Source organism: Podarcis liolepis (genome assembly GCF_965112155.1).
Source record: "Podarcis liolepis genome assembly, chromosome: 6".
In the NCBI taxonomy this organism is placed as follows: Eukaryota; Metazoa; Chordata; class Lepidosauria; order Squamata; family Lacertidae; genus Podarcis; species Podarcis liolepis.
The window spans coordinates 23,541,268-23,566,109 of NC_139559.1; the positions used below are offsets into that span (position 1 = coordinate 23,541,268).

At 45.3% G+C, this 24,842-nt stretch overlaps 2 protein-coding genes across 3 annotated transcripts in view; one reads left to right on the forward strand and one right to left on the reverse strand.

Annotated features, from left to right (window-relative positions):
* The window catches only part of MATN4 (matrilin 4), a 40,704-nt gene extending 37,774 nt beyond the window's left edge, over positions 1-2,930 (reverse strand). Inside the window, exon 1 of one of the 2 annotated variants that reach the window (XM_083510835.1) lies at positions 2,811-2,930. The gene's annotated coding sequence lies outside the window, so the exon portion shown is untranslated. The remainder of the gene's footprint in view (positions 1-2,810) is intronic. The other variant, XM_083510834.1, reaches the window with a different exon arrangement.
* RBPJL (recombination signal binding protein for immunoglobulin kappa J region like) overlaps positions 1-24,842 on the forward strand; it is a 41,993-nt gene that overhangs the window by 13,884 nt on the left and 3,267 nt on the right. The window contains exons 2-9 of the mRNA XM_083510836.1: positions 2,779-2,896; positions 9,877-10,002; positions 12,339-12,409; positions 14,217-14,326; positions 19,879-20,053; positions 22,000-22,137; positions 23,014-23,117; positions 23,529-23,669. Of these exons, the coding sequence (XP_083366962.1) occupies positions 2,779-2,896; positions 9,877-10,002; positions 12,339-12,409; positions 14,217-14,326; positions 19,879-20,053; positions 22,000-22,137; positions 23,014-23,117; positions 23,529-23,669 (983 nt within the window). The remainder of the gene's footprint in view (positions 1-2,778; positions 2,897-9,876; positions 10,003-12,338; positions 12,410-14,216; positions 14,327-19,878; positions 20,054-21,999; positions 22,138-23,013; positions 23,118-23,528; positions 23,670-24,842) is intronic.

The window sequence follows — 24,842 nt, forward strand, 5'->3', positions numbered from 1 at the left end:
TAGTTAAACCCCACATTATGAACTGACATGCTTTGTGTAACAGGGTAGGAGCCATACTACACAATCCTATACATGTCTTCTCAAAAGTCATGTGTGCATTAGATTGCAGCCCTAGTCATTCTTGGCTGATTCCACAGCTAAATATCCCACTGTATCTGCTACAGAGGAAATAAATAGTGTAGGGCACACGGCCCCCTACCAACAACTGCTCTGGTCACAATGCTACACATAAGAACAAGAAACTGCGGTGACATATGAGCCGGATACAGCAAACAATCCCCTACTCACAGCTGCTGAATTGATTTCGCCTGCTCACATACCTAGGCAGCAAGTGACTGCCTGTGCAAACTTGCCTACCACGTGCAGTGTACCTTGATTGCAGGTACAATTTCAGCCAATGCAGAGCAGATGTAAAAGCTAAACAGTCAGGCATGGAAGAAGACATGATAGCCTTGGACAGATCTTGTCATGCTCAGAGCACTGCAGTGAAGCATGTGTCAGTCCCAGACAAGTTCGGTTACCTTCAAGATTAAGAGCAGATTGCTAACCACTGCTGTAAGCAGCTCTAGATAATCAGGACCGTACTAAGAAGTAGGTACCATTTCTTACTTGAACTCCAACAAGGAGATGTTAGGAAATTCCTCACCAGCACCACTGGCCCTGGGGTGATAAGGAAAACTTTCCAGATTGCAACAGGAAAAATGGCTAGAGAAAACAAAGGTGGCTCAAAAATCTTAATGCTTTTTTATACAGTTACCATTTCTGGGGGAAAGTTTGTACATTGCATGTGATGGGGCACACATTTCCTATTCAGGCGTCATACCTGTGCAAGAAAATCACCATGCCAGAAGCATCCCTGAGCCAAGCACCTGCATTTCCAAATTTACCCCCAACAACCCTTGGGATGTTGCTTGAAGATCTGAAATGTCCAAGGCCAGAAGGAGCTTAGAAGAAGTGAAGGGAGGTCTGTGCTCTGTAAGGAGCCACAGTTCTTAGAAGCCAATCCCCTGGTTCTGTGTGAGGAACAGGAGTGGTCAAAGGGAGCTTTATTTATTGGCAGGATCTCTATGCTTTATCACAATATAAAAAGTCCCAGGTTCAGTTTATGGCATCTCCAGGTAAATTTAGAAAAGCCTACAAGCACAGCTTACTAGGCTAGATGGACCAGCCAACTGACCCCATTCTTATTCATAGCAGTGAGCAGAATACCTGGCTCTAGGCTTGCTCCTCTGAGCAGATCATAGCATAGCACTGGAAGGGACCACAAGGGTCATCTAGCCCAACCCCCTGCAATGCAGGAATCTTTTGCCCAATGTCAGACTCAAACCCACAATCTTAAGATTTAAGAGTCTCACATGAATTCATAGATAAGTGAGAGGATGGCATAATAAGAAGGCAATAGGCTCTTCTATCCCAATACTGCCATCCGTTTCCTGGGGCCTGGGGGCCATGTGCCTTACACTATTTATTGCCCTATACAAAAACTCAGAACGGAGCTACAGATTTCTGGGTATCATAAATATTTATTGAATTGAATTTCTGCACCGCCCTTCATCCAACGATCACAGGGCAGTTTACAATATAAAAGCATGAAAAGGGATGCCATAATAACAAACAAAAACCATACCTCACCCCCGACAAACACGCTGCTATTATTATTACTATTTATAAAAGGATATGAATGGCAGGAACTCATTACAAGAACTCTGCAATTCTGGTCTTCTACCAGAGAAGGTGGGGTAGATTTTATGAACAGAGGAGCAGAAATTTCCCCATAAGATAAACAAAAACATATGAGGAGCTACTGGGATGAAGCTGCAAGGAATTGGATAAGGAGGGAAAGACCTGCTCAGAAAGGTGTGCAATCTCTTTTTATGGAGGTTTAAAAGGCTTGGGTGTTTATCTATATCCCATTATGGTATTTAAGTCAAGGAAAAGTAGAATGCCTGGGGTAGGGAGAGAGACAATCCCTTGTGTTCTTTCCAAAAACCTCTCTGTCTGTCTGTCTGACACACACCCTTCTTCCTACGCATTAACATGACCTTGGGCCAGTCACCATCTCTCGGCCTAACCTACCTCACAGGGTTGTTATGAGGATAAAATGGGGAGAAGAACCATGTGACCATCTTGAGCTCCTTGGGTGGCGTAGAAATACATTTAATAAAATAAATAATACGTGAAAACCCCGCATGGCTTCCGGATCCCCACCTTGGCGCGCACACGCATCTCCCCACTCCCTCCAGTCTTCCAGCTGCACTTGATCAGAAGGTCGGGGGTTCGAACCCAGCTTCTGCCAACCTAGCAGTTCGAAAGCACACCGGTACAAGTAGATAAATAGGTACCGCTACGGCAGGAAGGTAAACGGCGTTTCTGTTGCACCAGAAGCGGTTTAGTCATGCTTGCCACAGGGCCCAGAAAGCTATCTGTGGACAAACTCTGGCCTGAAAAGTGAAATGAGCGCCGCACCCCATAGTCGCCTTTGACTGGACTTAACCGTCCAGGGGTCCTTTACCTTTTACCTACTGCTATAAGCAACAAGCAGAGGAGATGCTCCAGCTTGGCTTTGCCTTTTGCTAAGGGAGTGGCGGGAAAACAGTTCCTGGGGGATGAGGAAGAAAAAAAACTTTCAGGATTGAGGGGGCTCGCCTCCTCACCGCCCTCCCCCCTGCGCCCCGTTATCAGCAGGGTACCCAGCCTGCCCCCTTGCCCGTGGGGAGGGGGGAGGTAATGAGTTCTGGTGTCACGCGCTCCCTCAGCCCCGCGCTCTCTCGCCCTCAGGTGCCCGGCTCTCCCCGGAGCCCCTCACTCACCTCGGCCGTCTGGAAGGCGAAGAGGGGCAGCCACGCGACGCCGAGGAGAGCGGCAGCCGGACGACCCCTCCCTGGTCCTGGGGCAGGTAAAGGCGGCGGGGCGGGGCGCAGAGAAGGGAGGCCGCTGCTTCGCGGTGCCGGTTGCGCTCTGACCGCTGGCTGGGGACTGAGAGGAGGCAGAGCGGCGGGCGCCGCATTTAACCGGGGCGGCGTGGGGAGCGGCTGGGGGCCGAGCCCTCCCCCTGGAGGCTGCAGAGAGTGGGGCTGCAGCCCCATGGCGAGTGGCGGGGCTGCGCGGGGCCGGCTCCACCCACGCCCCCGCCGCCTGGCAACGCGCAGGGTGGCGCCGTCTCCTTCCCGCCCTCTCCCACGAAGATCTTCGGGGTGGGGGTGGGCGTGTGTCCCCGAGGCTGTCTCGCAAGGTCAAGGAAGGCGGGAGAGACAGGAGCCCGAGTCTCCAAGGAAGAGACCGGTCCAGTCAGGCTGGCAGTTCATAGAATCGTAGAGCTGGAAGGGACCTTCAGGCATCATCTAGTCCAGCCCCCTGCGACGGAGGAATCTCAGCTAAAGCATGCATGGCAGATGACCATCCAACCTCTGCTTGGAAACCTCCGAGGAAGGAGAGTCTACCACCTTCCCAGGGAGTTGGTTGGTTGGCTCTTAACTGTTAGAAAGTTCTTCCTGGTGTTTAATTGAAATCTCCTTCCCTGTAGCTTAAAGCCAGTGGTTTGAGTCTTACCCTCCAGAGTAGGGGAAGACAAGCATGCTCCATCTCCCACGTGATGACAGCAGTGGTGTAGCGTGGGTTGTCAGCACCCGGGGCAAGGCAAGTAATTTGTGCCCCCTAACCCGTGGATTTGCGCCCCCTAACCTGTGGATTTGCGCCCCCTAACCCTAACCCCCAGATGTTGCGCCCGGTGCGGCCGGCCCCCCCTGCACCCCCCACGCTACGCCACTGGATGACAGCCCTTTAGATATTTGAAGATCATTCAAAGGAACGGGAATTTATAATTATTTATTAAAATTTGCATGCCACGCTTCATTGGTGCCCAGCATAAAAACACAAGATAAAAGCACACAATACATAAGAAAAGTAAGAAAAGAAAACAGTAACCCCCAACCCCTCTCAGAAACACATTTAAAAGTATGGCATGTAAAGGGAAATGCATGTACAGTGGTACCTCGGGTTAAGTACTTAATTCGTTCCGGAGGTCCGTTCTTAACCTGAAACTGTTCTTAACCTGAAGCACCACGTTAGTTATGGGGCCTCCTGCTGCCGCTGAACCGCCAGAGCATGATTTCTGTTCTCATCCTGAAGCAAAGTTCTTAACCTAAGGTAATATTTCTGGATTAGCAGAGTCTGTAACCTGAAGCATATGTAACCCGAGGTACCACTGTATTCACACAAGTTCTCTGCCTGGGGCAGTCAGCCTGGGGCCCTCTAGATAAGGTGGACTACAACTCCCATTCCCATTGGCCAGTAGTTCAGCTGTCTGCAGCTGATGGGAGCTGGCATCTAATAACAACCAGAGGATGCAGTGTTGGTTATCTCTGGTTTCTGCTGTGCCCAACCACATGTCCTCCAGATTTCTAGCTTCCGTCATCCCTCACCATTGGGATGTGCTGACAGAGGTAGAGGGCACCAGGTTGGGAAAGGCTTAAAGCAGGCATCACTATCCTAGCTCCCATCACCAGATACTTGTTTCATCCCACACACCCTATTTTTGCAAATTTGATGGATAGTTTGAACATGGGACCTATCCCTGTCATAGAATATCTTAAATGTGCATACATGGATCTCATTGCCATCACTCTGACACAGGAAGTTTGTTGAATGGGCACTGACATTCTACATTTCCCCACAGATTTTTTTTTAAAAAGCAACAATAGGTACCCTTCCCGCAACACAGACATAACAGCATGACAAACACCTGGACTGCCTGCCCCTAAATTCGACCCTCACACCACCATAGTCTCTGTTGTTAATATCCTTGTTGTTATTGTTGTTGTTATGTGTGGATTTATATTCCACTTGATACCAATATGGTTTCTAAGCGGTTTACAGTTGCACAGCATTGTTAAAATACAGAATAATTAATATTGCACCCTGAAATACTCCTGAATATATGGGAAAATAATATCTGGGATACAACAATGTCTCAGCATCTCACCAGACACAGGAGAGCAATTAAAGACAAAGCATAAAGAGATACCTTTCAAGAAACGTGGACCCCTCTCTTTAACTATATTATTGACCAGAATCAAGATCTTGTTATAACCAACTGCTCAGTCTTCTGCGTGGATAGATGACGTTAAGTAATGTGTTTGAACGCTGAATGTGTAAGCCTAAAGTCTAAAGTCAATGGACAGAATGAATAGCATTAGATATTCTACTGGATAAGTGTTGAATGGGTCTTGTTTTCATATTTATCTGAAACCAATTTCAATAATGTTTTAGAACAGTTACACCGTACACAATAAAATGATCCCATCCAAACATTAAAATATAAACACCCATTATTAAATCTACCGTAAAACAGCCCCATTAAAGCAGCTCAGCAGTTAAAATAGGACAAGAGGCTAAAGAGTTATTTGCCCAAGTCTTGGCTGATGTTGGACAGAGTCAATGGGTGTTGTCAACATTGCAGGTCCTATTAAAGATTGGGGGTGCCTGTATTAAGCTATCCAATCTGTATTGGCCTTTTAAAGATTTAGGGCCTTCTAGTACACCTTCTGTGCAAAGAATATATGACCCACATTTGGCTCTGGGTGGCTTTAAGCTTCATCACTTAAATTGGGGTAAACAGGAGTAATCGAGTGTAGGCGTGTGAAGGAAATCAGACCTGCTGAAGTACATGTGACTCCTACAAATGTAAACAAGAATCTTGGCACAGATTAGACTCGTACTGTCCTGAGAGTGCTTGACTGGCCAGCACATGAACTGGACATTAATAGCATTTCATTGCTTTTTATGTTAGTGATGTGTTTAATTGCATGGAATTTCCTTGGCAGGACAGCAATCATGCCTCCATTTAATTTGCCTTGAGCGCTTCATGTTGCTGCCTGTCCAGAAGAGGGTGGTAAGGACAGCTGTGTTCAGGTAGAAATATCAATCATGAAACATGTCCATCAAATTCTGACTTTACATAATTGAAAAATTATTCACACGTTCTGAGGCTTTTTATCCGCAGTCATCAATAGCCAGGGAGGGGTTTTGTTTTTCTCCTTTATTCCACTGTTGGTATGTGTTTGGAAACATTCTTTCTGTTTGGTGTAGAGCTGGACTGGGGAGGGGGGGACCCAGAGCTTAGCCAAGTGAGTAGAAACTGGCAAGGATGATACTTTCAGATGTCAAATAAACTACCAGGAGATAAGAAGAGTATCTGCTCTAAGGAAGTTGTCTCTTGGCCTTGGTACAACCTGATTCTTGGTACAACCAGGCCTCACCTGGAGGTATTATGCACAGTTCTGGGCCCTGAAGTTTAGGAAGGATATCAACAAACGAAGAGGTTCAAAGGAGAGCAACAAAGATAGATGAGATGATAAAGAGGTGATACAATAGCCGCTTTCAAATATTTGAAGGACTGGCACGTAGATGATGGAGAAAGTTGTTCTCTGGTGCTCTAGGGGGCAGGCCCTGGACCAATAGGTTCAACTTACAAGATAAGGGATTTGAAGTAAACATGGACTGCCTTGGGAAGTGGCAGATTCTCTTTCCTTAGCTGTTTTTAAGCAGAGACTGGATGGCCAGCTATCAGGGATCTTATAGCAGCAGCTTCCCTACAGTGGCAGAGGGTTAGACTAGAGAACCTTTTGAGATATTTTCCATCTCTACAGTTCTATAGTTAAAATTAGCCATTTGCGAATACCCTTTAATACTGATAGTGATAATGTCTTGCAGCTGCAGAAATCCCCACTCGTGTGTTAATTATCAGTTGGCATACCATTCACATGGGACCAAAGGGAAGAAAAATGGTGGAGCTGTGCATTTTGATCAAAAGTGGCAGTTCCACATTAAGTTACATTATGAATTAATAAATAGGTCACCAGATTGGTCAATAGATGTATAGATAAATGTTGCATAACATCATGTGAATTATAGATTCGTGAAAAGGGCCAAATGGTTCTGAACCCCATGTAGCCACTGGCCAAGATTCTGTGACATGCAATATTCATGGCTGAAAAACAATCGCCTCATCAGGAAGCTACCTGGCTTACATTTTAACACTTGCTGGATCCGGGAGTTAGAAGGGTCTCTACATGCAGCCTACTCCTCCAAACTCATAATATTATATTTCCTAGCACTGCTTTGCAGAGCCATCTGAATCCTGGATGGGAGCTCAAGCACTGGAAGAGAAGTGCTTTAGAGACATTAAAGCTCCATCCCAGCTAACAATGCAACGCATTGGTGCAGACATGACCAAGTAATAATATGACACAATACTCAAAGCCTTGTATGGATTCTCTATAATCAATGTCAGAAGGAACAAATAATTCCCTGTAATCCTAAACATATACCATGTGCCAGAAAGCCATTGCCCATGGACTTTGACGAATGTAAATTTAAACCAGATGATGGACGTTGGGTGGTCTCCAGTAGATTTGAAATCTGAAGATAGAACATGGAAATAGTTCAGCCAACAAAAATTTTAAGAACAATAGACCGTTGTGGTGTAAGAACAGGGTAGATGTGGTCCACTGGGCTGAGCATGCCAAGTGACTGGGCTTCCAAACTGCATTTCACAAGGTGAAACAAAGCAGAAAGAGACAATAGATTTACAGTGAGGCAAAGGTGGTGTGATAGAAGCACAAGGAATATAGGAAGCTTCCTTCTACTGAGTCAGACCCATGGTCCATCTAGCCTAGTATTGCTTGCATAAGCTGCCAGTGACTGTCAAAGCTTTCAAGCATGAATTTTTCCCAGCCCTACCTGGAGATGCTGGGGATTGAACCTGGGACCTTCTGCATGCAAAGCAGATGCTCTACCAATGAGCTATGGCTCTTCCACTAATACAGCCTTCCCTATCCCTGTTTTATATAATCAACACTGCTTTCGCTGTGGTTTTTTTACAGACCTTTAAGCCTGTGGCCCTCCAGATGTAGGTGGACTACAGTTCCCACCATTCCTGACAGGAGGTGATGGGAATTGGAGTTTAACAACATCTGGAGGGCTAGTTTCACCATCCCTGATTTAAGCTTTGATGTAATTGTCAGTTTGTAGCTTTTACATTTCATTTCCCTCTAACCTTACTGTTTACAATGTACACACAGAGCTCTCTCTCTCTCTCTCTCTCTCTCTCTCTCTCTCTCTCTCTCTGTGTGTGTGTGTGTGTGTGTGTGTACCTACACCTGTCATCTTAGAATAACACTTTATGCCACTCTTGTACACCAAAACCTATTCCACAATTGTTGTTGTTGTTTAGTCGTTTAGTCGTGTCCGACTCTTTGTGACCCCATGGACCGGAGCACGCCAGGCACTGCCTCCCACAGTTTGGTCAAACTCATGCTGGTAGCTTCGAGAACACTATCCAACCATCTCATCCTCTGTCGTCCCCTTCTCCTTGTGCCCTCCATCTTTCCCAACATCAGGGTGTTTTCCAAGGAGTCTTCTCTTCTCATTTGCTCAAATCTAAGACGCTTTGTTTTCATAAAGCACGGGCTGTTTCTGAATTCTCTTCAGGTGCCGTACAGTTCTAGGAATGCAGCAAAGAGATAGAGCTAGGATCAAAGCTGTCATTACAGGAGCTAAGATGCTGGGTAATTTGCAAAACATACCAAAAAGAGTTCAGTCAATTTCTGTGTCCTTGCATAATTACCCAGCTGTTGGCCATTTAGGCTCCTAAGCCCTATCAGATCAAAGTGCATGCTTATGAGTACTTGGGAGCAAGTCCCATTGTGTTCAGCAAGGTTTTCTCCCAGGTAAGCATCTACAGGATTGCAGTCTTGTTGCAGGCTTTCTTTTCCCTCCTTCCAGCAATGAACACACATGCATAAAATAGACAGGCAAAAGACACTTCAGTGCTTATAGCTCTGTACCAGAGCGATCTGCAACACGAAGTGTTTTTCCACCACCAGGCGTCCCAGTTCCTATATATATCAGCAGAAATGTGATTGATGTTGAGCTTCTACATAACCTGCTATCCTCAAATATACCCACCACACCACGGCTGTCAGTTTTAAAATGCCATACCTGGGCAAATGCAATAGTTTTGCACAAGTGGCATTTTCTTGGAAGGTATCTTGTGCTTTTGCAGTAAATCTCCTGGTATGGATTGTCCAGGAATCGAAAGGTTTCAGCTTCAAGGAGTAGAGAATTGTCAGCATGTTGTCAGTCCGGTTTATGTGAGGGCAAGCATCATTGTCAGCTTTGCTTGGGATAAAGCCTCACACTGACCCAAAGGACAGAAGTGGTTTATGATGTAGTTGGAGGACTGGAAGTACATCATAGGAGATAGGACAGTTAAGGAGAAGGAAGCCCAGAGGAAAAGATGGCTGAGAAAGGGAGTAGAAAACAGACAAGGAACCTGGAACCTGGGAAAAGGGCAGAAGAGGAGATAACAAGCCAGTTGGCCGAAGCCTTCAGGTGGCTTAATAACATTGTTGGATGTTGCAAAAAACAGTGTTCTTTCCTGTTGGATTTATGTTTCCTTAACCAAAGTACATCCTTGGTAGATGAGCCATCTTAAAGGGATTCTCATTTAATAGAGTACAATTCAGCTATTATTCTTCTATTTTTGCCAAGATATGTTATTCAACATGCAATAGGAGGTTTATATAACCACGTCTGGAATTTAAGGGCTGAATCAAAGAAATAATTTCTCCTGGGCTATTGGTCACTATAAGAAATCATTGTGTTATGCCACCTTGTTATTTCACACTATGGAAGTATACCTAAAGAAAGAGAGACAGGTATGTTGCTGAACGGCACAATATCACAGGCCAGTGGAGGAATCCAGTAATCAATGTGATACATGAGGCTGCTGATCATGTGTTCTGGCTTTTCAAATGATACACCTGAGCTCCCTTTACTTATACCTGTGGTTCTCCTCTGCTGCCTCCAATGTAGATCCAATCCAGAGCGAGCTGACCCTCTCCGAAATGGAGTGCGCAGGTACCTTCAGCTCCCATCTGACCGGACTGTGCTGATAGTCCATGCAAAAGTTGCTCAGAAATCGTATGGCAGTGAAAAGAGGTAGGAAATCAGCTTGAACTTCCTGTTAAAATCAGAATTTTAATGGGGCTCTCCACAGTAGAGAGACTAAACAGGTGCCATGTGTGTGCATATGTGCTCTACGTGAAATGAATTGTGGGTCTCATGGTGTTCCAGTAGTTTTTCAAGCACACCCAGCTCTGCTTCTAAGGTATTCAATTCCCTTTCTTAGGTCACATCCACACTATAACATATAAGGCAGCGGTGGCCAAACTTGGCCCTCCAGATGTTTTGGGACTACAAATTCCCATCATCCCTGACTACTGGTCCTGTTAGCTAGGGATGATGGGAGTTGTAGTCCAAAAACAGCTGGAGGGCCAAGTCTGGCCACCACTGATATAAGGCATGTGGCTTCGCCCAAAGAATCCTGAAAGTGGTAGTTTACCTCCTCATGGAGCTACAATTCCCATCACCTATAGCAAACTATAGTTCACAGGATTCTTTGGTGGAATCACCATTTCCAGGAAATGCATAGAGCCAGAATTCACTAGTGTTGCCAATGTATAACATTTGTGGTAGATTCCCCAACTCGTGTTCTTGCTTAATACTTACTACACTGTGTTGTTGAAACCTGAATTGTTTCCACTAGCAATGGAGGATAAATTATTGTTTTATATGACCTTTCATACACATCTGAAGGCAGCCCTGTTTCAGGAACCTTTTAATGTTTGAAGTTTTGTTTTGTTCCTTTATATTTTGTTGGAAACCACCCAGAGTGGCTGGGGTAACTCAGTCAGATAGGTGGGGTACAAGAAATAAACCATCATTATTATGAATTATTGCTATTATTACTATGTTTTGAATTTTAATGCAAAAATCCCTAATTTGTACCTCCAGTAACAATACATAAACTGAAACACAGCTATCCTTCAAAAGAACTGGCCATAAACTTGTTAGGCTAAAGTCTAAATGAGTCAGATGGGACCCCATTCTGTAATGAACATCCTCAAAAAATACTATTATGGCATCGGAGTATAAAACCACCCATTCTGGTGTGTTTTATTACCAACATTTTTACGCACTACCAGTGCAGCATGAATCCTAGCCATTCACGTGAGTTTAAAGACAGCGGAAACCCAAATAAAACACAGGAAAACACGTTTCCAAACCTTTGGACCTCAATTTATTTGTGTTGGTCTAAGGATCTCGCTGTGAATGTAAACTCTGTTCCCAGCCTGTGAAACTTCCACATTCCAGGCTGAGACAGTCACAGGGACAAGTCCTCCCTCTGCTCAAGGAGAAGTGAAGAAACAAGAGCTTTCCTCTCTATATAATCACCACCACCTTCCACGGTAGGGGGGCATGTTGAGCTTTCTGTGCCTCTGATAGATGTGGCTGCTCCATGTTGATGTCTGGAGCCCAGATCATAACAAGAGACCCCTGTGCCTGTTCAGCACTATGGAAAGTAATTTGGTAAAAACATGAACAATGAGAACAATTCCGTATGTTGGAAACAATTAAAAACAATTCCATATACAATGTAATGACCAGGCTATCCTGCGAATGTTATGGCTCATCAGGAATTGGAACATGTGTGTCCCAGATTGAACCATGACAGCTTAGTCATTTTCCCATGCCACCGCTCTTTAATAGTGGTGATCATTTAGTTATCCAGAAGGTTGTAATAAGAATTCTGTGTACATATTGTACACAAATCCTTGTACAATATACATAGCAATGCTATCTTGGTATTAAATCTTATATAAATTAATAAGAAAAAAAGATTTCTGAAAAGTTTTGTTTATAGGTGCCCCTTCATATTTTATTTTACTTAGTTTATTGATTTGGTCTTTCAAATTAATGTCTTAGAGATATATCAAACATAAATCATAAAAACAAGATTCCAAGGAATCTCCTGGACTTCTATCCTCCTTTTGTGGATCCTATTACTAATAATTTCCCCCTGCATCTTTTATGATGATCCAGATCTTTTACATCTCCATTGTGTCCAGAATTCACCTACAAGTGATATTCCAATCCTACTAACAATTTTACCTGTTTAAACAGCCTCTTCATATTTTCTAACCTTGTGGGTGTACTTAGGAAAGGAATTATTATATGGCTCTCTTTGTTTGCTTTTTTGTTGTTGTTCTTATCCCACCCCTGCCCCATTTTGTTGCTTAAAAAAAAAACATTTCCACACTCGCCATTTTTTTCTGTGTGTTGCCTTGTACAAGCCTTCGTTGTATCTTTTTATAAAATAATGGCGATGTATTTTGTATCACAATTCTCCGGGGGGGGACCCACAACTCTTGTCAGAGGTGTTCTTAGCTTAATCATTTTCGCTACTGACAAAATACTTTTTCTTTTCTTCTCAGGTTTTTCTGCCCCCCGCCTTGCGTTTACCTGACTGGACCAGGCTGGAAGTTGAAGAAGGAAGACATGAAAGGTATTGCCCTGCTATCACATGTCATCTGAAGTCTTCTCCGCTATTGCCATTAATTCTTCTCTGAGCGATAATGGACTTAGGAGACACTTGATGTTTCTTATATCACTATATTTCTATTTAAGTTATAGTAATTATTTTTACTTTTGCATCTACTGTATACATAAAAGTCACCATCATGGGCAAATTGTTGTTCTCTTTTTTGTCGATGTAGCTCCTCCCCAACCCCCCCCCAACCCCCAATGAATGACTAAGTGCCTACTTTACAATCAGTAGGTGCCCAGTTTGGATCTCACCTCTGCCCTGAACTCACTATGTGTCTTCGGCAAGCTCAGCCCCAGTTGCTTCCATCTGCAATAGGGTGGGTGGGTGTAATAATATTTACTCAAGTCACAGGGCTCTTGCAAAGATTGCAGCTAGATAACGCACGTGGGGCACTTTGAATGTTGAAAAGCACTATATGCTCAATGCCACCCATTCTCAACTGAGACACCACTATGTTCTCATGCCATGCAACCATGTTTTTCATCTGGAGCCATGAAGAGTCCCTGCTGATACCTCCTTTCTTAGCCCAAGAGTACCCCTGCTCCTTTTGATCAGTCTTTGCCATAGGACACCGAGGGGAATCAACAGGACATGTGTCTACTTAGGTCAAGGTTTACCTTGGCCTCTGCTTCCTAGTAGACTTGACAGATTATTGACTGCAGTGGCTACAGAGAAGCCCACCACCACCCGACTATCAGCCTGTAAAAACACCACAAAATATGGAGCAGTTGGGCTGCAGGTTGGGCTGCCAACTGCAGGAAATGTGTCCAGACCACAGGGAGAGTTTTACAGCCTCAGGATTTGCTGACACATCAAGGGGCAGAGAAAGGTGATAACACAAAAACCGGCATTGCTTTGAAAGGGGAGATCTGGGTCTGCATTTGAACATTATTTACCTGTTAATCCACTTTCCCTTCCTTCAAATTAGACCAGAGCAGTCCACACCTGCAGGTATTTGGAATTTGTATATGTGAAGCAACTTCAGTCTTCCCTGTTCTTGCCTGCAGGATTTCTCTTTTGCGCTCAAATAATAGAATTATAATGCTTTCTAATTCTTGATTTGGTTATGTCAGTTAAGTATGAACAGGACATGCATCATCGGGGGGGGGGTTAATTTTTTAAAAAATCCCCGGGCAAGAAGTGTGCAAAGGCACCCAGCCAAGCAATTGTAAATGTGCTTGTGCAGTTTTCTGGGTTTGTGCAAATCAGAGGGATCAAAAGAAATATATATATCCCTATGCCCAGGAGCATACTGGAAATAGGCTAGTGCACAACCAGAAGAGAAATGAAAGCATAGAAGGAGGAGGAGCAGAAAGTGACAATTGAGGCACCCACTCAAAAGCACTGGGGGGGGGGGCATCTGCAACCCCACATGGGCAGTTTGGAACCCCATTTTCCCCAATTTGTCAGATTTTTCCCATATCAGGCAAACCCGAATTTACAAGGGGGAAAGTAATGAGATTGGTGCTGTTTGAGGTTAATTTCTTGAACACTGTGCAAATTAAATGGGAACACAAACAGCTGCAAGCACACAGTAAACTCCAGTGTGAACAAGCCCTGCTATGCTGGAACATAGGAGCTCCTATGATCTCTTTTCAACACCCTCTTTTTAGATGGAGATAAAAACTGACCACAAAGAATTCTTTGAGAATATCAACAAGCATGTGGACAGGGTTGGTTTTGCATATCAGGTGTAGCTATGTTGCTACTTCCTAGAGGTCATCATGAGATCTCTGCTTTACTTCCTTTCCTTTTCCTGCCAAAGATCCAACAGACTTCAGTTCCAAAGTATGTGGCTATATAGGACTCGATGGCACAAGCAGCAGCCACGTGGAGACCCAGAAGCTAAACTTTGAGGAGCAGCTAGATTCCAAGGTAAGCAGCAAATTAAGGCTCAGTGATAGAACACCTGCATTGCACACAGAAGGCCTCAGGTCAATCTACAACATCTGTAGGTAGGGCTGGGAAAGAGCCTTGTCTGAAACCCCTGGAGAGCCCCTTGTGGTCACTGTAAACACACCTGAGCTAGATGGACCAATGGCCTGAGCTAGATGGACCACATCTGATCTAGATCTGATTTACATCTGCTCTACATCTCATCTCAGCTAGATCTGAGCTAGATGGACCACATCTTAGCTAGATGGACCATCTGAACCAGTCAAATTCATTGTTTTCAATGGGAGACTTCAGTTTATACTGAATTTAACCCACAAGAAACACTTGCTTAAATCTATTTGGCTTTAAGCCTGCCGTCCTATACAGTTACCTGAGAATAAGTCCCCTTGAACTCTGAGCTTACTTCTGAGTAGGTATGCATTAGATTGTGCCCTCTTTGCCATTCTTTTTCTCTGTTTGCTTTTACAGTATTTTACAGTGTTTTAAATGCTATAGTTTAGAGTGAAATCTTTTACGTCTCGCAAGGGCAATTACCATATTTTTCGCTCTATAGGACACACTTTTTCCCCTCCAGAAATGAAGGGGAAATGTGTGTGCGTCCTATGGAGTGAATGCAGGCTTTTGCTGAAGCCTGGAGAGCGAGAGGGGTCAGTCCGCACCAACCCCTCTCACTCCCCAGGCTTCAGACACCTATCCGCAAGCCTTTGGAGCACTCCGAAGGCTTGCGGATAGCAGCCTGAAGCCCGGGGAGCGCAGCGCCAACTCCCGCTGACTCCCTGGGCTTCAGGCAGCTATCCGCAAGCCTTCTGAGCACGGCGGGAGTTCCCGCCGGGCTCTGAAGGCTTGTGGATAGCAGACTCTTCTGGGGGCTGGGGTCGGGGGAAGCTCGGGCTTCCCCAGCCCCACAAGCTCCAGGAGCGGCAGCGAGGTTGCGCTCAATCTTCCCGCTCGCTGTCTTGGCTTCTTTGCTCTTTGGGACTGGGGGGGGATAATTCCCCCCCTTTATTTCCTCTCCTAAAAACTAGGTGCGCCCTATGGTCCAGTGCGCCCTATGGAGCGAAAAATATGGTACATATTAGAAATTGTTCCTTATCAACTGATCAGTGCCAAAAGAATCCAAATGCAGCCTTGAGACATGCCGAGGAAAAAGATGTGGAGCATGGCTCGAGTTGTAGTGAGAGTTCAAACAAGTCGAAGCCTCATAAACAGTGACATTTTGCAAGAAAACAGAGCTCAAAAGGGATTGTTTGAGCTAAGGACTCAGGTACAGTCACCCAAATCCAGCAGGTGGTGTTATGTGTACAGCCATTCACAGGGTTCCACTGTGCACAGGGAGAAAGGCAAGGTCTATAACTTGTGTAACTTGGCACTATGTCATCATGATGGCCGATGTGCGTGAAAGGTATAGATTAGCAGGGATCAGAATCAGAATCATACGACCCAGCCAATGTGATCCTCACTGGGACTGCCAGTGAGTTAGAAGTTGGGTCTTTCCATCTACCATGCAATGGCAGTTAGAATCCATTTATTTGTTGTTTGTTTGTTTGTTTGTGTTTTATAAATTCTACTCCTTGGCCAGATAAGGCTCCCAGATCAGATTTTTTTAAAAAAACACACACACCCAACTCCCTGCCCTGAGGCAAGGCACAAAAGGAAAATGAACAGGAAGGGAGGAGGAAATAGGCAAACTCCAGCTCAAGTTTTTAGTTGTAAGTTCTAATGACAAGCTGGGATGGAAAAGAGAGGGGACATCCAAAGTCACTGGTCTCTAATATAACAGCCCTGAATACCTTCCTTTTCCTTCCCTAATGCTGCCAGGTTGTTGGCAGTCTCATTGAACAAGCAAACTTTGTTGGTATTTTGGGGGGTTTTTAAAAGATTTTATTGGATTTTTACAGTTTTGTATTCAAACAACACAATATAACATTTGTCATATAAAAGAAAAAGAACACACACACCCCCATGACTTCCCTCAACTTCCCCTTCTGGTTCTTTAAATATTTACTACTTCTGCTTAATTATTACCTTATTTTTATAATATTATACCTTTATTTTCTTATCAGTTTTATACCAAATTTTCCTTCATGATCACATCCTATAGTCAGTTTCATTCCATGTTATCCTTACTTAACCTTTGATCTTATTTTCTTACTTGTGTTTAATCAAACCCTGCTAATGAGTCCATATCTTTACAGTATTTCTGTAAATACAACATAAAAGGTTCACAATCTTTTTTAAATTCTTCATTATCATTATCATTGTCTCTGGTTCTTTCCGTAAGTTTTGCCATTACTGCATATTCCATAACCTTGACTTGCCATTCTTCTTTCATTGGTATCTTCTCACCCTTCCATTTCTGGGCTAGTAGAATCCGAGCCGCCGTTGTAGAATACAAAAACAACTTCCGCTCTTTTGGTAGTTCCTGTCCTATTACACCCAACAGAAAAGCTTCTGGTTTTTTTAACAAAGGTTATTTTAAACATCTTCTTCAGTTCATCTTAGATTATTTCCCAATAACTTTTAATTATTTTACAATTCCACCACATGTGGTAAAATGTACCTTCTATCTCTTTACACTTCCAGCACTTATTAGCACGTGTTCTATACATTTTTGCCAGTTTGACAGGAGTAAGCTGTGTTTCTTTTTAAAACTGCAAATCCCCTTCTGTGGTTTTGATAAAAATCCCTCCTCTGAAGCTGCTGTTTGCATTGGGAGAGAATCCACCGTTGGTGTTACAGAACAGACGATGCAGGCCACAGGGTTATACAGTCCTACAGACTGCCGGGACACAGGCTCACGCCTCCTTCCCCCAAGCCCTGGAAGTGTTTGCCCAGCTTAGGGAAGAAGACACAATGCTCCAGTGGAGTCCAAGAGTCCTCCTGCTTCATCCCCCACCACCCAAAAAAGGTGGCGGTACTGCGTACCATTGCTAGGAAGAAAAAGCAGTGCCACAATCCAATATGAAATCTGAATGCTGTGAAATTTCGACACAGTGCTCGCATTTACTATCCTTCCCAGTTCTGATTCTATATGAGCTGTGGAGCCACTTTGGAGCCGAACCACCAAAATATAGCCACCAGATTAAAAGGATATGGGGTCAATTCCTAAAAATAAACGTGTGATGTTATTGGAACACCAAGTGATTTCCCATTACCACTCCTTTGCCATTGGATAAACAAGCATTGTGACATCTTAAATATGGCCTCAGCCAAGAGGCGAATGAAATACTGGGCTTGGTGTAGGGGAATGAAGTCTCTAGGGAGATCAGCTAGTGCCTTGAGCAGGAAGAGCCAACACCCATCTTGGATCGTAAAGTCTTGATAGGAGAATGATCCCTCAGGGGACTATTGCTTGAGAGACTAAAAGGCCTTTGGTTTGCTCAAATGTCTTTTGCGTTCCTGTAACGGAAACTTGCAGGAAGCCTTCCCCCGGACAGGCACACTGCCCTTGGATGAAGTCTAGTCTAGCATCATGCTACAGGCTGGCATGTGCTGCAAGGGCATACATGTCAGATGACATAGAGACTAGCCTACAAAATGTCAGGGCCCCAGGACAGGAGCCTCCCACTAGGAGGAAGAGATGGCAATTCACTTCCCACGCAAACCATGGCAAATGCCAGCAGCTTAGTTCATTCGATCAATCACATGAGCTAACAGAGAAAGGGCCTTACTTTTTGTTGTTGTTAATAATTTTTTTATTGAAATTTCAAGAGTTTAACATGTGTACTTCAATGCCTGGCACCTTACATTTTTGCACACTGCTCCCTTCACACGGTTTTGCTGTACAATGAAGATGCTTGAGGCGTGCACCTTAAAATAAGTGTGAATGAGACAACTGTGAGTTCACCAATGCATGTATCATGCAGGTAGAATAATAACATTGTGGAGTTCAAAGGGACCCCAGGGGCCATCTAGTCAAACCCTCTGCAATTCAGGAATCTTAGCTAAAGCATTAATTTCAGATGGCCATCCAAATTCTGCTTAATAAACCTCCAATGAAGAAGAGTCCACAACCTCCCGAAGGATAGCTACAGGTATCCACATAAAAATGCTCAAATGTTGACCATTTTCCAGAGGACTCGATCAAATGTCTTGGTTCTCCACTGCCGCCTTCTGCAGCATTCACAATTTCTTCCTCCATAAAAGTCAGTTTTGTTTACTCCTTCACATCTCTATCCTCTTGCATGCGGCCTCCAGAAAGAAAGCCAGACTCTCCGGAGCTTCAAAGAAACCCATCTGCCTTCATCACTGCCTTTGTCCCCACAGCTGGTTTTCCGTGGTTGGTGATGTGCCAGGGATTACGCAGCTTGCAAAGCTGTAGGTTTCTGCTGGTGAACATAGATATTGCTCGCTGCCAAGCGAAAGTACCTTCTTTCGTTGGCAGATAAGCGGTGAAAGAAACCCCTAAATGGTCCCAAAAGATCAAGAGCGGGAGCGATAGCTTGGCACCTTTTTATAGAACCAAAATGTCTGTGGCATTATCTCCAGCCTTGGAAGAATGCTGGGACCAGGAGAAGGGCCAAGAAGGCTACAGAAGGGACCTTTGTCTCTGCAATGCTTAACTCATTGTGAAAGCAAAGCCTATCAGAAGAGAGGGAGAGGGAGAGGGAGCGCCAAGATGACTGGGAACTGTAAACCTAGGAGATTCCTTGTGCTGTGCACAGCCAATTGCACGTGAACATTAATTTTCCATTTGGATTTCCCTAACCCCAAAGTAAATAAAGCTTTCCCCATCCCCAAGTTTTTCATCCCACCTGTAATAACATCTCTAATCACATTCCCCTTTAAATGAACCTCAAAGGGCTGTGAATGGTGACCATTATGAGTTCTGCTGAGAGTTGCTTCGTCCCACATTTCATTCTTGCTGGTGACAAGCCGAGCTAGTGATAGTTCACGCTGATGCGATTCCTTGAGAAGGCCAGTTTGTTTTCCTGCTCATTGGTCCTGGAGACAAAAACGATGCCTTGCCATCTCATTTCTTTGTATTTCTTGCTTGGAAGGTTCCTTTCCCCCACCATCCCTTCCTTTCATCTTGTTAAAACATTGCTGCCTTTTTCTGTGGGTTGTATAACCTAGTCTCTCTATCAAAGCAAGATGGTTTGTAATCCAATTTACACAGTTGCTGTTAAAGTCTTCCTGTTCTGCACTTTGAAGACGCTAACAGTTCGATCATGTTTGTGCCTACCTGTAAGTAAGACCCTTTGAGTACAATGGGCTTTACACCAAGGTAAGTGTGGTCCTCAAGCTTTTTTTTCCTCTGGGCCCCACTTTCAGGATTAAAAAATGGGTTTTTTATTGATAAGAAATACATTAGAAAACAAAAAGAAGCAACTGCTAGCACTTCTTGATTTATAACATAGAACAGAACTGATTTATAATTTGATCATGGGATGTCCAGAAAGTATAAAGCAATGCAGCTACACAAGAACATGCATCGTTTCCAAAATATAAGTATAAACAAGCCTCTTCCACCCTTTGAGAACCACTGGTGTACAGGATTGTAGCCATAACAATCCCCCTCTTTGATGCAGGTGTTCAGCTGTGCCAAAGCTCTGTACATTTCAGACTCAGACAAGAGGAAGCACTTCCGGCTGGTCGTCAGTCTCTTCTTCAGCAACGGGCTGGAGATCGGCACGTTCCACAGCAAGCTGATCAAGGTGATCTCCAAGCCCTCCCAGAAGAAGCAATCTCTGAAGAATACAGACTGTAAGTGGACATGGGCTCCTGGGTGCCAGCGGAAGGAGCCTTCCTTGTGTCTTTGGAGGCAGCCACCTTGCCAGGAAGCCGCAAGATAGGATGGTAGACTGGTTGTAGTTGGAGAAGGTAACGCTAGGAAGGAGGCATAGCGTGGAGGTAGAGCACATGCTTAAAAGGAACAGAGGGGAGAAGCTGGTTCAGACCCTGAATCTGAGATCCTAGATGGCTGCTACCAATAAGTAAGAGTAGTCCAGAGGTGGGGAACCTTTCTCAGCTCAAGGGCCACGTCTTCTTCTGGGCAGTCTTCTGAGGGCCATGTGCCGGGTAGGAAGGCCAAAGACAAAAGTGAGCAGAGCAACCAATGTATCATGTTCCTTTGTTCAGTAGGCTAGCTTCCACACTTACTCTGTATCCTCCATCCCAGACCCTCCAAGTGTCCCTGTTTTTCAGGGACAGTCCCGGATTGACAGAAGCTGTCCGGTTTCTGATTTGAACCCAGAATGTCCAGCTTTTCCTTAGGGTGTCCCTATTTTCATCAAAGAAATGTCGGAGGGTGTGGAGTTATCTGACGCCCATGCCATCTGAAGGCAAACCTGTACAGTGGTACCTCGGGTTAAGAACTTAATTTGTTCTGGAGGTCCGTTCTTAACCTGAAACTGTTCTTAACCTGAAGCACCACTTTAGCTAATGGGGCCTCCCACTGCCGCTGTGCTGCCGCCACGCAATTTCTGTTCTCATCCTGAAGCAAAGTTCTTAACCCGAGGTACTATTTCTGGGTTAGTGGAGTCTGTAACCTGAAGTGTCTGTAACCCGAGGTACCACTGTATAGGGAAGCATTTTTTAATGTTTAATGTTTTATTACATATGTTAGAGGCCACCCAGAGTGGCTGAGGCAACCCAGTCGGATGGGGGGGGGGGATAAATAGTAAAACATCATCATCATCAACAACAACAGCAGCAGCAGAATAGGGCGTTCCTGTTTTCAGTGGAGAAATGTTGGCTTTTATGCCATCCAAAAAAGCAAGTGGTGTTATCAGAGCTCAAGGACACATTCCAGCCAGGCAAAAACCCTCAAGGAAAGTGTGAAGCAGGGCTGTTGAGGGGTGTGGCCTGGGGAGAGTTCCAAGAGTCAGATGGAGAGGCCTGGAGGGGCCACCATCAGCCATCAAGCCTGAGGTTCCCACCCCTGGAGAAAAGATGGACAAATATTCTGATCTGGTATTAGGCAGCTTCCTATGTTAAAGCAAGAACGTGTCAGCTTCAGGGAAACGGATCCCTCCCCCACTGGCAGTAATTCATCAGATCAAATGAAAGGAGTGTTCTTACCAGTTAGTTTCTTTAATAATCACAGCGAGAGACAAAGGAATGCATATCTCACCCCCTCCATCCCCATTAATCTATGTCACTCCTACGTCGGGTAATCTGAGCTTGTTGCTGTTGCGATCTCTGTTCTATCACCCTCAAAGCCCTCCTAGTCCTAGGCAAAGGGGGGGGTCAGGAATGCTGTCCAAAGACACTGAATCTGCCAGCTGTCTCTCTCCTGGTGTTTCCTCTTCTAGCTGTTCCTCACCCAGTATCTCCCAGCTTTCCCCCTCAGGACTATTCCCCTCTGCAAACCACTGTTCTAAATCATTGCTGTCCTCCTGCCCTTGGGAAGATTCAGGAGAAGGGGGGGCGGCTCCCACCATTTCTTCTCAGTCCAGCCCCTGACAGAACATCTGGCAAAGGAGGAAAATGCTACTGTAGGACAAAATATCTGGGGTTGCAGAAGTGAAGTCTTCAGCAACAGCTTCCCTGAATCCTGCACATGTTGACTCCTTGCACGAATCTCACTGTGTTCATGGGGCTCATTCCTATGTAAGCGTGTACAGGGCTGCAGCATTAAACCTGGACTTAGCCATTTACATCGCTCTCTTCCCTGATGCTCTCCTTCCTGTCCCCCTGCCACCCCACAGTGTGCATTCCGTCCGGGTCCAAAGTCTCCCTCTTCAACCGCCTGCGCTCCCAGACTGTCAGCACCCGGTATCTTTCGTTTGAGGGTGGCGCCTTCACAGCAAGTGCCAGGCAGTGGGCAGCCTTTACACTTCATCTGGGTGAGGCTTGCTAACGACATGCTCATTTTTAATCACTAATAATGTGGGGACGTTGGTGGTTCTGACCTCCCAGCCAGTGGCATTGCAACATTCGGTGGCACTGTGCCCAGGAGTGGGTGGCAACCTAGCCCAAAATAAAAGCAGCTAATTAAGGCTTGGCAATTAATCAAACTAGGAAAATTAGCATCCGTTGTAACGTCCCTGTTGAAGTTATAAATATGTTTGGGGCCAGGGTGGACTGCTGCATAAGAGTTAAAATGACCAAGGGATGACAGTTTTGTGTAAGGAATGGATAAAATGTGGTTTGTAAGGAGACACTGTTTTGTGATTGCTATCTGGGTACTGCAAGTGAGTCTGTATCAATGGGATTGCCTTAAAACAGGGATGGGGAATGTGTTCAGCTCAAGGGCCACATGCCTCAAAGGTAGCATTCTGGGGGCCACTGACCAAAGGTGGGCGGGACCATAAACAAAAGAGGGAGGAGAAACAGGTGGAACTCTTTCCATTGTACAATAGGCTACATTCCAGGGACACAAGGGCCAGAGGTTTACACATTCCCCACACCCCTCCATCTAGGCAAGCAAAAGGCATTATCACAGGTCAAGGATGCTTTGCAGCCAGGCAATAGTATTCAAGGAGGCCATAGGGCAGGGCCAGTGAGGGGTGGAGCCTTGGAAGAAGGGGTGTGGCCTGGGGAGGGGTGTGGCCTGGGTCTGGAGAGCTGCACTCAGCCCCCAAGCCTGAGGTTCCCCACCCCTGTCTTAAAACTTTTTGTCAAATAAGGCACTCCTGTTAAGTCTTTCTCTTTGCATTTAGCTTTTCGCCTTTTTCTCACTTTCCCCTCTTTTCTTTTCTCCCATCCTTGTTTATATCGAGCGGGTGAGTCCCAGGGTGAGTTCCCCCTGCGAGAAGGATACATTCACTATGGTTCCACCATTCGCCTCATCTGCACTGCCACCGGCATGGCCCTGCCCCCTCTGGTAAGGACTGGCAGTCAACTGGAAATCAAAAACCAAGAATCCATCTTAACACTCTCTCTCTCTCTCTCTCTCTCTCTCTCTCTCTCTCTCTCTCTCATTATCTGAAATTCAATACACTATGCCATGCTTCCTGTGCCTCACCAAATTTTGCCTCCTCTTCTAGCTCCTTTCCCTCCCCAGGAATTTGGCATGGTTGCCACATTCCACCAATTAGTATATTTTCAGCCCATCATGTCCATTTCACATCCTATGTAGTCCATGTCCTAAATACATTCTGGAGATAACCTTCTAGCCCCATCCTGATAATTCAATAGAGCAGTATCCTAAGGACAATACCAGAATAAAAAACATGAAGGGTCCCGTCCCCCCCGCCAAGCTGCTGTTAATCCAGGCGTATATTCATCTCCCCAGATCATTCGGAAAGTTGCTAAGCAATCAGTGATGTTGGATGTGAACGAACCTGTCTCTCAGCTGCATAAATGTGCGTTCCAGCTGCATGGCACTGACCGGATGTACCTCAGCCTCTCCACAGAGAAAGTGGTCCAGTTCCAGGTAACAGGGATGGCAGACAGAACTGGGGGGTCAAGTGAGATACCTTCCACCCCAGCTGTATCAAGATATTGCTGTAATATTTAAGTTGGAATCTGTGCCACAGGGCTAGAGCAGAGCTGAAATCATTTCAGAATTCCTTTTTTTCGTAGCAAGAAGGGGGAGAAACTTTCAGAATTTTCAAAGCCCCTAAGAAAAAGAAGACAGAATGTTGCAGAATTTTCTGTGGACATTCTCAACCATTTTCGTGGCGGTTGCCATTCCTGCATGCAGTGCCCCAAATAATGACAAGTCCCAGACATTTCAGAAGATGCAAAATGGAGGCCTGGCTGCCGCCGGTGCTGGTGGTGTTGCTACTTGCAGCAGGGTGGTGGGAAAATGCTTAGAAAATAACCTATGTCACTGCTGTTGCTAATGGTGAGTGAACCCTGGATTGAGAAACTGTTGGAGAATTTCTCTTCCCCTTAGAATTTTTTTTTTTGAGAAATCCCTATTTCTCTGTCCACAGATATAATGTTGGACAACAACTCCCACAACCCCTGACCATTAGACATGGGGCTGATGGGAGTTGGAGTCCAGCAATGTTTGTACGAATGTAGGAACCTGCCTTTCATTGAGCCAGCCCATTGGTCCACTTCATTTAGCACTGTATACACCAGAACTGGATCTGGTTGGGAGAACTGGATCCAGAAGCAGCCAACTCTCTATGGGCCACTCTGACAGGTGACCAGGATCGCCCACCTGTTCCGACGATCACTTCAGCAGCATCTGAAATTGGAACAGTTTCCAGATGGCTAGTCTTGTTAATCTAATACACTAAACTCAACACGGCACCTTGACAAATAGACTGACAAATAGACTGTGCCATGAGCTCTTGGGAGTGCCCAGTGGCATAGCGTGGGGGGTGCAGGGGGCGCCGGCCGCACCGGGCGCAACATCTGGGGGTTAGGGTTAGGGGGCGCAAATTACTTGCCTTGCCCCGGGTGCTGACAACCCACGCTACGCCACTGGGAGTGCCACAGACATAAAGCCCCCATATCAGAAATGCACCTCCTGGAGGGGGGGTCACCAGCACTGATGTGGAAACTGCCAATGCTATCCTTAATAATTCCAAGTAGAAAGTTGACCACAACCACACTCTTCAGGTAGCATGAACTGGGGCTTAGTTCAACTCCT